General features: G+C 35.1%; 1 protein-coding gene across 1 annotated transcript; it reads right to left on the reverse strand.

Annotated features, from left to right (window-relative positions):
* Positions 1-2101: 2101 nt before the first annotated feature.
* Positions 2102-12682, reverse strand: spef1 (sperm flagellar 1). The gene is made up of 7 exons (XM_034030152.3): positions 12409-12682; positions 11587-11698; positions 10801-10966; positions 10498-10540; positions 5312-5387; positions 5075-5177; positions 2102-4113 (listed from the first exon to the last, which is right to left on the reverse strand). Exons 1-7 carry the CDS (start codon positions 12515-12517, stop codon positions 4000-4002), a joined length of 723 nt encoding a protein of 240 aa, XP_033886043.1. The 5' UTR covers positions 12518-12682; the 3' UTR covers positions 2102-3999.
* Between the last annotated feature and the right edge of the window lie 610 nt (positions 12683-13292).

Here is a 13292-nt window from a genome sequence, read left to right on the forward strand (position 1 = left end):
AGTTATCTTCTTATCAAAGTACTTGCAATGAAATGTTGAATCTATAGGGTAAGACTTAAATCAAATAATTATTATTAAAATATTTCTTTGTAATTGAGTGATTTTGATAATGTGACCACTTGTGCACCCTTCACAAATTGATGTTCTTGTTCCTGGAGCTATGATAGCACCCAGCATAGCAGTCAGTGCTGAATAATTGACCACAGCATTTGAAGACATCGCCCTGCAGCTGACTGCTACAAACAAACAATCTCATTGGTTTAGTACAATAAAGTGAGGCAATAGTGAGAGATCAAATGGGAAAAATTGAACTATTAGTGTTTCAGAAATGTGTCTTCACTTTGTGCATCTCAATAAACATGTTGCAAATAAATCCTTCCTGGAGATTGAGAAATGAACCATTTTGCTGATACAACACAGGGAGGAGCTTTCCTAACAGTGTTTTTAAGCAGCATTGTTTAGGTTCAACTACAGTTTATAATTGGACCTAAAGTAAACCTAGAACAGCCAGAATTAGAATGCATTTTGTACCTTTCAGAAGTTACACAACATTCATACCAAAAATGTACGCCTCTAAAATTGCTTAATATTGGGCATATTTATTTATTCATTTATTCTGAAGAATGTACTTGATTTAGGCGGCTTATCATGCACAAGGTTCTCATTGAATAGTATGTTAAAATAATAGCATCAATTCAGGTTTTTGAATACAACGAATTTTGACTGGATAGATAGTCGAGATATTACATATGTTGGCTCAGAATGGCTTTTTCCCCAGCTTAATCATGAGTAACAATGAGTTGTGTTTTAATAACTGGTCATGTCTCAGCAGGGGATAGTCCCAGTATTATGCGCTCTGTCTAGTCGTTCCCATTGTCCTGATGCTTTTCTCTGCCAGACAAACCAGAAGTTTTTCATTAACATCTGAGCACTAATAGCAATACACTGGCAAAGGTGTAAGTATACTAGTGGTTAACAACACAAAGGTGGGCCTTAAGATATGCTCTTTTCATTCCAGGGAGATAATGGTGACTGGCTTCAGGATATGCTCTTTTGCAGAATGGGTGCTACTCAGATGCACAAGTTTTGACCTAAAATCAATCAACTTAGCAAAAAGGGAATGCTATGAGGTAACAATATAAAGGACTCAACATGTGGTTAGTGGAAAAACTTGGAACTTCCCTAGAAATGGCATTAGCCCCACATCAAACCACAGTCAACAATTTGCTCCACTGTGAGCTTACTTTGTATAGTGAAAGGAGAGTATAAAGTACACTGCATGTTAAAAGACTACCTTCTTAAACTTCTATAATACTGTCACTGGTCATGTAACACATCTTCTGTAGCTTTCCAACAAACAATATGTACAAACAACCTAAGCAGTGACAGTTTGTTAGTGGCTAAAAAAATAATATATGCAACTGCCAACAATCATTTGCTGTGCGGTTTCAAATGCCTTGTATTAATCAGAAATCTGATAACTTGCTTTTAAAAATGCATACTTCAAGAGAAACTGGGTTAAGAGTTTAGATCAGATGATGCAATTCAGTCTAAAAGAGCCAAGAAGCTTGTGTGGCTTTTGCAAATACTGTGTGGAATTTTAGTTTTAAAACACTTCATACATTTTGCTTGCTCTTGGTCAAAGTCAGCTCCTTGACATTTTTCCCACACAAGTCCTAGTCCACATTGGTAACTGTATACTGTACTACTGTGCCTGTCCTTTGAGAATTTGAAAGTCATACGCCTTCTATCACATCTGCACCCATCATCATTTATATTGATATTACCTGACTTCATGTTTTATTTATCAACTGCAGGAAAAATCCTTAACAGTAAATCTTCTGCAATAGTATATGGTAAAGGCCATTTTTATGGACTGCCTTACTTATTTGTGTAAGTTAAAGCTTCTAGTTTGTCTCTGTGTACCCTGGGATGTATATAAATTGGGAGTGTATATTTTCTCAGCAACAACACAAGGAAATAATTTGCCTGTAGTTTGCATGTGAAAATGTTTACGTTGGCAATTTCAGAGAATAAACTTCTCTGACGATTCAGAACATAATTTCTATTAAAATAATGTTTTTTTTTTCAGCATTAGGAATACCATATTTATACCCTTTAATTAAAGTACTACATCACAATCAACATCAACATATTTACTGAAATGTTTACTTTTCGTTTCACATTTACATCTACACTGCAAACAGCATTACCGGATTACACAAAGTTTATGATACATTTTTAAAACCACAAGAATGAATGGAAAAACAAGATCATTAGCTTTCTTTTACAAAAATGTCTCCTATATAAAATGTATATAGCAGACTCATAAACTACCAAAATATTATTATGCTGGTGCAATTGGTAAACTAGTGATTGTCAAAGTTATGAAAGTATTACAAATTGCTGCACTTTTCTTTTTCAATCTTATTTGTATTTTCTTTTTCATTCTCAGCTGTGTCCTCTTTTTGGACCCACACTTTCTATTTTTTTTCTCTTATATTTCTAACATTTCACTGTGAATGGCTGACCATAGTTAAAAATGTACTGAAAGAATAACGGTGTACCTAACTTTCTATAGATGTACTTCCTGTTGCCTTTCTTCAGCATACTGGGGTTTATCTATTCAATTGACCTAATAGAGGCAGAGCTAAATAAATCAAACTATGATCCTACACATTTTTACATGCAGAAGTACACTTCAGAGACTATGAGCTGTTAACCTTTTTACACAAAAAGTCATATTTTAATTATCAAACCGTTTAGATCAATTGAATAGGTCTTATAGAAGAGCCTTCCTCATCTGGTAAAATTCCATATTTCTTTATTACCATTTACCTTTAAAACTTCTGAGCCCTTGTATTTCAAGAGCCACTTTGTTACATTGTAGAGCGAGCAATATGAGTTCCATACACAGTAGAGATACCAGTATCATTGTGAATTATGTAGTAGAGTGCTAAATATAAGAATGCATTTTTGTAAAACTAATACAATTATAAGTCTTCAGTACATATTGTAAGTAGATAGTAGAAATTATAACAAAATATTAGTGATTTTTTATGAGAAGGCACCTCAGTATTCTATGCATGGAGAAAACTAACACTCAAAAAGTAGAAAATAAGCCTGGCCACAAATAGGTTTGAAGAATATGTAGGAAACTATTCCCAGAGCATTGGGGAGTTCAAACAGACCTGCTGCCCTGGGACTGATCTAAGTATGAAGATCTAAGGAGGAATCTTTGCTTTTATGTTATTTACTGTTTGATATATGTATCTTAGAGGATTGGTAATAGGATACACAAAATCAGCCTTTAAGTCACTAATTAGATTTGAACAATGTTGGTACTGTAGATTATAAAAACATTTTCATCTGATGTCAGTTAGAGTCAATGTAAAGCAAGTTCATGTGATGTCAGCCCATTTCCTATGGGTGCTCATATCACAGACCCAAAATTATCTATAGCCCATAGCAATCTATCCATGGCTGGTTTAATTGGATGAATTGGTTATAAAATATATATGACATGCATTGTATATTTAGAAAACCAGGCAACCCCAACTGCAAGAAAAGTGACTTTCTGCAAAACCTCTGGAAAGAGTATTGACCTGTGAGTGCCTGGTCTTAAATAAATATAGAAAATGTAATACCAACCCATAGAGAAACACCAAAGAAAAGATAGAAATAAGACAGTTCTATTCTAACTTGTAAATCTTAAGTGTCTTAGCACAAAAAAAAGTTTAAGGACAGTATTTCCTTACACTTACAAGTTGCAAGAAAGGAAAATAGAACCATCTCTAGTTGGGTTTATATCCCCATACAGTATCTCAAGAGGTATTTTTAATACATGTGATCCCTGATTCTATGCATACCAGATTCAATTCCCTGATGCTTCTTATTTTAACACTTTGTTACTAAGCCTAATTAAGAGCAACATCCATTATATTTGAAAGCAGAATATTTGTATTAAGACTAATTGTTTTTGAATGTTCTGAACTGACTTCATTTGATATAAGGTCTTGATTTATATTTTTCCAAGTGTTTTGTTAAATCTTCAATGCGCAGGTCTTTCAGCTGTACCAGATGCTCCAGTCGGTGCACTTTCATTTGCAAAATCTGTAAATAAACAGACAGGAATTAGAAAATACAACTGAAAGGTCCACTCGATTGGCTCCATTGAACCTGCACCCACTATCAGGATTATAATAAAACCATAGCATAATCTTGAGAAAATTGCCATGGTATACTTTTATAATGAAAACAGTAATGTGCTCCCAGCCTTAACTGGTTTTGTTTAAAAGCAGTATAGCCGATGAAATAATTCCATAAAATGTACTTGTCGGGTTTTTGTCATTGTAAACATGCATTTTCATTTTTTAAAATGACACCTGTTACCATACTAGTTTACAGAAAGCTCTCTCTACATGCCTGACTAAGGTATTCTTCCATTTCCTAGGACATTTTGCCTAGAGACTGAAATTGTCTCCAACTCTTTCCTGTCAGTAACCAACTAGCTGCTTCCTCTAAACACCGACATGCTTTGACCCCAAAGACAATGCTGAGGTGAAATTACCTTAGAGTACATACTACTGTACCTGAAAGTGAGGCATCCAAATTGAGAACTTTCTTTAACATAGCATGATATCAAATTATAATTTTAAAAATTAAAATACATGTTTGCTAAAACAAATGCTTCTTACAAAACCGTACATTTCAGATCTGCACAGCAAACGGAAGTGCACAATGATTATGGATTATTAATTAAGATTAATGGATTTTTATTTTCATTCGCTGTAACCCCTTGGGTGGAGTGGTTGTTCAGTTGCAATATATCTACATAATCAACACAACACCCTGGGTTCTTGAAACATCAGAACTGTTTAAATTGTTTTGTTCTACTGAGATCCACATTATTAAGGGGAAATTGCATAACAAATCGAGATTAAGAAACATGCTCCTCACAGGGTTTCAAAACATTCCTTTCCTATTTGCTCTTAGCAAAATAATCATACAGTAACAAAACATTTAAACTAGACCCACAGGCTAGAATTCTATTTTGTGGTTCTCAATGACCCACCTCCACAGTCTCGTGTAGAGCTAGCAGTGCCTGATCTTTTTCCTCCATTAGTAGACGTACTGAAGGATCCAAATGGGCATGCTGGTTAATGTTGTGTCCTGGTCTGGGAAATAGAAACAACGTATGAATTTCACTAACAGGCTCGACTGCCATAATAAAGTGTACACTGTGCTGGTTTACTGCTGTGATGTTTACACATCAGACCAAAACAAAAATGATATGTTCTTTTACACATACCTGTCTCTCTGTGTATATTTCCATTCCTCTTGCTTCTGCATTTGAATATTAGACTGCTTGGAAATCTGTACATATTCTATAAAACAAAAAAGACTTAAAGCTTCACAGTGAAACTAGTTCTCACAACAGACTCATTGCTGTTCTGGCTTGCAAAAAAAAAAAATAATAGAATAAAAAAACACTCTCACTGTGACCAGGTCCCTCTATGTGTGATCTTAAGGCAAACACTGCAATCAGGTCAGTTCAGTTCAGTTCAATTTTATTTTACTGGAGATTAACCCATTTAGCAATCAGGCATAAATAATGATGCTTCTACTAGAATCTTATCCTTGGGACTGATTTATGAATCATGAGAACTACATAATGTGTACAAGTCGTGAGAGTTAATATGGAATTGATGTCATGCTGTGAAGTGCAATATATTGTCCAAAATGTGTAATGTTGTTTAATTAATTCTGTAATTCTTGATCCCCTTGATAGTACATTCATATAGACTTTTGCCCACAGTGACTCATGGAAAATGCCTGGCCTAGATTAACAATGGACTGAATAAGTCTTAACTAATTAGGCCCCTCTCTGGCAAGTGGTTTACAGAGGTCAAAAGGACAGAATGTAAGACTGATGCAACAGTGATCCATCAAATGCTTTACTTAAATTCAATTGTACAACAAATCAGTGTGCATCTAGCATCCATCCACAACCACTGATAATCAGCTAAAACAGGCAATTTCCTAGATCCCCTTTGTAAACTGCACATACAGACGTGCTCAAATTTGTTGGTACCCTTACAGCTCATTGAAATAATGTTTCATTCCTCCTGAAAAGTGATGAAATTAAAAGCTATTTTATCATGTATACTTGCATGCCTTTGGTATGTCATAGAATAAAGCAAAGAAGCTGTGAAAAGAGATGAATTATTGCTTATTCTACAAAGATATTCTAAAATGGCCTGGACACATTTGTTGGTACCCCTTAGAAAAGATAATAAATAATTGGATTATAGTGATATTTCAAACTAATTAGTTTCTTTAATTAGTATCACACATGTCTCCAATCTTGTAATCAGTCATTCGGCCTATTTAAATGGATAAAAGTAGTCACTGTGCTGTTTGGTATCATTGTGTGCACCACACTGAACATGGACCAGAGAAAGCAAAGGAGAGAGTTGTCTGAGGAGATCAGAAAGAAAATAATAGACAAGCATGGTAAAGGTAAAGGCTACAAGACCATCTCCAAGCAGCTTGATGTTCCTGTGACAACAGTTGCAAATATTATTAAGAAGTTTAAGGTCCATGGAACTGTAGCCAACCTCCCTGGGCGCGGCCGCAAGAGGAAAATCGACCCCAGATTGAACAGAAGGATAGTGCGAATGGTAGAAAAAGAACCAAGGATAACTGCCAAAGAGATACAAGCTGAACTTCAAGGTGAAGGTACGTCAGTTTCTGATTGCACCATCTGTCGCTTTTTGAGCGAAAGTGGGCTCCATGGAAGAAGACCCAGGAGGACTCCATTTTTGAAAGAAAAACATAAAAAAGCCAGACTGGAATTTGCTAAAATGCAGATTGGCAAGCCACAAACCTTCTGGGAGAATGTCCTTTGGACAGATGAGTCAAAACTGGAGCTTTTTGGCAAGTCACATCAGCTCTATGTTCACAGACAAAAAATGAAGCTTTCAAAGAAAAGGACACCATACCTACAGTGAAACATGGAGGAGGCTCGGTTATGTTTTGGGGCTGCTTTGCTGCGCGTGGCACAGGGTGCCTTGAATCTGTGCAGGGCACAATGAAATCTCAAGACTATCAAGGCATTCTGGAGCGAAACGTACTGCCCAGTGTCAGAAAGCTCTGTCTCAGTTGCAGGTCATGGGTCCTCCAACAGGATAATGACTCAAAACACACAGCTAAAAGCACCCAAGAATGGATAAGAACAAAACATTGGACTATTCTGAAGTGGCCTTCTATGAGTCCTGATCTGAATCCTATCGAACATCTATGGAAAGAGCTGAAACTTGCAGTCTGGAGAAGGCACCCATCAAACCTCAGACAGCTGGAGCAGTTTGCTCAGGAAGAGTGGGCCAAACTACCTGTTAACAGGTGCAGAAGTCTCATTGAGAGCTACAGAAAACGCTTGATTGCAGTGATTGCCTCTAAATGTTGTGCAACAAAATATTAGGTTAGAGGTCCCATCATTTCTGTCCATGCCATTTTCATTTGTTTTATTATTTACAATATTACGTTGAATAAAAAATCAAAAGCAAAGTCTGATTTCTATTATATATGGAATAAACAATGGTGGATGCCAATTACTTTTGTCAGTTTCAAGTTATTTCAGAGAAAATTGTGCATTCTTCGTTTTTTGTGGAGGGGTACCAACAAATTTGAGCACGTCTGTACATGCATGGGGGAGTCTGCATGGGTGGTGAGTAGTGCTACTGTCTCCCTTGATGCTTCCCCTGTGGGCTTCAGTGCACAGTACAACACTAATATGCTTCCCTACCTTACTTCCACACAACCAGCCTTGAAGAATCTTTACAGAAGCTATTTTTTTAAAGATAGTTAACAAACATGTTAAACATGTTCTAAGCAGAAACAACAACACATTATCATATAGAAGACATATTATAAAATATTAAAACAGTTATGAAATTCAAGATACTAAAGTATACCTTTAATGGAGTTAAACCTCAGAAATGGCAAGGATTCAGGTCTCAAAATAAGTAGAAAATATTTTATTTATTGCTGGTGAAACCATACAGACTGGCCAGGTGTTCTCGGGTGCAAGTAAGAAACAATACATTACTGTTAAGATTTAAACAGCAGTGACTGCAAAAATAAATTTAAAAAACAGGACCAATCTCTCTCTGCTTTATGCTGCTAGACCAGTCCTTTATGGAACAAGCCAGGATATGGAAGGTGTATAAGCAAGTGTCTTTGTATAATATGAATTGCCCTTTATCCATGAAGTGCTGGCTTCAGTTGAAGTGCTGGCTTCAGTTGAAGGGGTAAGGTACAGAAACATCTCTTAGAAGCATTTGGTCAGCAAGATAAAATAAAATAAAAATGTCTAAGACTTATTACGGTACCGATGTCTATGATTCTTGTCCTTTTATCCAGAGAAATTACTATGTATAATTACTATTGAAGGGTTAAATATGATTCTTTTTTCCAAGGGAAAAGTACAAGTAGTAACAGAAGTAAACCACAGTTTTCATTTAAATTGTTATATAAATCTGATAGGAGTCATTCAAAATATAAATTAAGTATACAAAGCAATACTGATGTACTAAGTATACAAAGCAATACATTTATGCCGAGCAGCTGAAAATGTGCTGTCAACCACAAAAGAGTTACAAAGATTTATAAACCGTTCTGCATTAAACCCAATTTTTTGGAATTCAACAAGCCTTAGTTAACATAAAACTTTGTTTTGCATCACCCTATAGAATTAACACATTTTGTTTCATAAAGTCGAATGAAACCTGCTGAATAATGTTACGTTAACATAGTGAATTACATACCACTTCTGAAAAACTGAGAAAAATTTAAAAATGTGACATTTCAAAATCTAACATGAAATACTGTACCACTATAATGGCTTCCGGTAGACTTTTGCGATATCATCTTGTAGTTTCTTTGATTACAAAATGTTAAATAAAAGATCAAAATTATGTTCATAGTTTATTTTTTAAATTATCTCTCAATCCTAAAATATTTGGCCATAGCTGTATGCTCTGCTTTTCAGCAAATGTCTGCAAAGCTGAGACATTGCACAAAATGTTCATATAACAGGATAGATAATGTCTGTCTATTCCTACTGCCGGAACAAGTTTGTTTTAGTGCAAGTAAGTACGGGGGCAGGCTTGGCAACTTCTCAAAATAATGTATTATTTAGAGTTCTGATTCATTTTCAATGTAAAAACACAGTATCTACAATAAGGAAATGCCAAAAACATAATAATGAAGCAAAATTAGCAACATACACTAAACATGCATGGAACCACTACAGTCTAAAGAATGTTATTACATTGCAGTAAACAGGCAAAGGGAAGAGCCTAACTTGTTTAGACATATTGATACTCAGCTGCAGCAAACTTCACTTATTAGTAGCAATTTTGTCACTAGGTGTGAGAATAATTTTTTCATAATATCTAATACTGCATGTAAAAAATGATGCAGACAATAAATACATGACTCAGTAAAGGGTGTGGTACAGAGTCTGTAATTGTATCAACAGCAACAACCATGTTCATTTTTCATTAATAGTAGCTGGAAAACTAACTAAAAATAGGAAGTTGTATTTTAAAATGTTGTAAATGCAAACTGTAAACTAAAGTTCCTTGAAAAACTTAAACAAAAAACCTGTATTAACATGGGACCATTAGCAAGCTTTTCAGCTAAAGTGCATTCAAGAAAGCTTAACTAATACAGTACTAAAGCATTACTTTTATAATCATTGAAGAAAAAGCGATGCTACGTTTTTCCAAAGCTACAAAGAGCCACTACTGTCTCTTTCTTATTTGTGTAAGAAACATGCATCATTGTTTGATTCCAACCCAGACCACAAAGCAGAGTCTTGCTGATTCAATCAATATCACAGTTCCTGACAGCATTTTATTTTCCTGAAAGCACAGCTGAGCACACATCACAAAAGTGGCAAAAATGATACATTGGTTTTTTTTTATACAGTTATTTTAATGGGTTGCATTAATCACTGCAAGAGCAGTAGTGGTCTTGGGAGTTTGAATAAGGCATTACACAGTGAGTCTCTGGAGACATTCATGGGTATACTAGAGAGGGATTACTGGGAAGTTCCATATTCATAGGTGTGTACAAAACCATTTACTCATACATCATGTTTCAGACCACATATGGCAGGTAAATTAGAATCCGTTTTGACTGGAAATCCTATTATCTATTCCCCATGTTTTTTATGACAAATTATCTTCCTATAACTTATTTTGGAGCTATTCTTGTTTTTTTTAAAGAAATGACTAAACCTCCATTATTTTATTACCTATCGAGATACTGGTAATAGAGCACAATTCGAAGGCCAGTTTGCTGCAGTGACATCATAAAGGCTTCAGCAAGCTATGAAATCACAGCAATGGCCCTGTCTTCACTCACTGAAAATGTTGTGTTACCCACTTAGAAACATTGTGTTTCCTCTCGATTTTCGAAGTACCTTACCTTCTGATGGCTTTTGATCAGTGATACTATAATATCCCAAATCCTGAAAAAAACCAAGAAGGGCTTATTTTACAGGTCAAGCTTAAACCTAATTCTCACATTTTAATTTAATAATATGGATTATGTACTGCATTTTATGACAAATATTTTCAGTACAGAATTTTTGGAATTCCATAATGCTGCCACAAAAAAAGGATACAAGTCATATCATGTGCAACTGTTTGGATAGAAATGATGTGCAGTACAGCATACATGAATCATAAACAGACACACAAAACGGGTTGCACTTTGCATTAAACAGACCTGTAGTTGCCCCTGGGGTATCTGAGTGAGGGGTTTCCCAGCACGTTTCTCTTCAATCCTATCTCTTAGTGTGCAGAGGACAGTTTCAATAACTCCATTTGTACTTAAAATAATCTTTTTTACAGTTTCTTCTGGTACATGAAAGTTAAACTTGGAAAACACCTTCCTAAGAATGAATAAAGACATAGTGTTATAGTTTTATCCAGACAGGTGCTGTAACTGCATGCTATATAACACTTTTTAAAATATGATTCCATCCCTCATGTAATGGAAGAAGTGTGCCACTATTGTATCAGGCTCTCAAACAACAGGCAACTAACCTGAATTCTGCTTGAGCAGATTTGATTCTATAAATTAATCTGATAAAATTAATTGAGAAAGGGGTCCCATAGTGAGCTTTTGCTGTGTATCCCAAAAGATTTAAATGGAAGATAAATGAGGAAGAATGCTGTCACAACAACCAATGCCTGTTGTCTGTTTCTCTCATCTTAAGAAAAAGTTGAGTTTTCTGCATTTTTCCAGTGTAACCGACTGCAAACATGTAGGCCTATTTTTTGTTTGGAAAAACACAGGCCATCAATAAAAGCTATGCTATGCCAAATATTGTCACTTGTGTTAAAGATTCTCTCTTTTTCTTCATTCAGACCACCATACTGATGGAAACAGTTTGTTCTTAAACAATTTTTGCATGGAGCTAATGAAAATGTAGGCCATCACCAGTCCCCCTGGTCAATATCTCTGTTATAATGTATTGTTGACAAAAGATATTTGAAACAATATACTTGCCTGTTCAATGTCCCCCAGTTACTGAGTTTTTGTTGGGTGGAGTTTGCTGGTATATAGTTATGCAGTTCTACAAGTTTTGGAAAAAAGTACTTCACAACCTCTGCTGCCATAACTAATACATTAAAAAGAAAATACTTTATGTAAAAATTAATGGAGCACAAACAAGACCTGAGAATACAAGCCACATTGATTTGCCATATTAAGTATAACAAAAATAGCATATGAATTACAAAATAACCCAAATTAATAACTGTACACTGTTTCTTTAAATAGAAGTCAATCAATTTGTGGAGTTCCAAAAATCTTGTTACAAACTTTTTAAAGTCGTTAATAACTAAGAAACTATTTGTATCAAGATTCTTTAAAATATGTTGTTAAGTTGCCATATAATTATCACACTCACACTGTTTAAAACAGTAATAATAATATCACGCATGACAAAAACTTCCTCTTGCCACCTTTTCATGTTGTCAGCTTACATGTTGATCTAGACTAAAGTCTAAGATATTTTAATTTTGAAATTAAAACTTGACAATGTAATCGTGACTAGTATAAGAAGAGAAGATCCAGACTCTGGCATTAATAATGCACTTTTAAAAAGAGTTCAAAGCGAAATGCGGCTTGCATCTATTTAGTGCTGCAGTACCTGCGAGTAACACAGTACTAACAGTATAATTGTAAAACAAGATTTCATACAATCATAATTCCCACATTTGTATATGTGTTCAGTTCGCTCAGCCTCCTAATGTAAAAATGAATCACGTCATATGTGTGTGACTCAGACTGGATAACAGTTTCTGTCAGAAGCAAAAATCATTGTACCTCCATCACCAAAATCCCTGGCTATATTTCGTTTAGGTCTGGAGAGAGGAATTTGGTCGATCCATGCGTAAAGCTCCTGTAACGTTTCCTGATTTATATCACTATTCATTATTACAAAAAAAAAATAATAATAAACTAACAAACAAACAAAAACAAAACTAAAATTTTCACTACGCAACAAACACTCCTCCACACACAAAGAGATGCACTACAAGGTTTGTAGCAGTTGCTAGGAGACCGAAGGGCTGCTAACTGAAGGGTATAGCGTGCGGAAAGGGACAAAAAGGTTCCAAATGAAACCTGATACTGTTCTTGCTAAATAGCATGGGGACACCACTTGGCTAAAGATAATTTTGTGTTAATGGATACAATTCAAAAGATACGAGTACATTTGTGTTTTACAAGCTTAGTATGACACCTTGCATTTACATATTTGTGTTGCCTAATTGTGTTAGGACAAAACTAGTGTTTTTTTTTATTTTAAATTTTTTGACAGACAAATAATGGCGTTCAAATAGATGCCTATTAGGCTGGTTCAAGGAGTAGTCAATAATATTTACAATGGGTTTTAGTCTTCCTCGAGACTCAAATTGAAGGTAATATTTTTAACTGAATCAAGGGCAGCTTATATATGTAGGTGTAAAATCAAGACTTCAAAGTGTACACAGAATGATGCTCTTTTTACACATAACTTTATTAGCACTCTCATTTGGTCCAATGAACCAATGAAATTAGCAAGAATTAGTTGGGTTTTGTCAGTAAAGGTGGTGATGTAATACATTCTAATTGCTCTTTCAGTGTGAGACGGAGAATTCTTAAATAGGAGTGATATCATAAAAGCCTGAGATTCTGATTGATCAAGCAGACCCCTGTAGTGACTCAAT

The sequence above is a fragment of the Acipenser ruthenus genome, chromosome 13 (assembly GCF_902713425.1).
Source record: "Acipenser ruthenus chromosome 13, fAciRut3.2 maternal haplotype, whole genome shotgun sequence".
In the NCBI taxonomy this organism is placed as follows: Eukaryota; Metazoa; Chordata; class Actinopteri; order Acipenseriformes; family Acipenseridae; genus Acipenser; species Acipenser ruthenus.

Excerpts from the sequence above, each read along its gene's own strand:
- spef1 (XM_034030152.3), bottom strand. The coding sequence starts at position 12,517 with ATGAATAGTGATATAAATCAGGAAACGTTACAGGAGCTTTACGCATGG. Across the intron at positions 11,699-12,408 it reads CAGGGATTTTGGTGATGGAG|TTATGGCAGCAGAGGTTGTG; the intron begins GTACAATGATTT and ends TTAATGTATTAG. Across the intron at positions 10,541-10,800 it reads TACCCCAGGGGCAACTACAG|GATTTGGGATATTATAGTAT; the intron begins GTCTGTTTAATG and ends GGTTTTTTTCAG.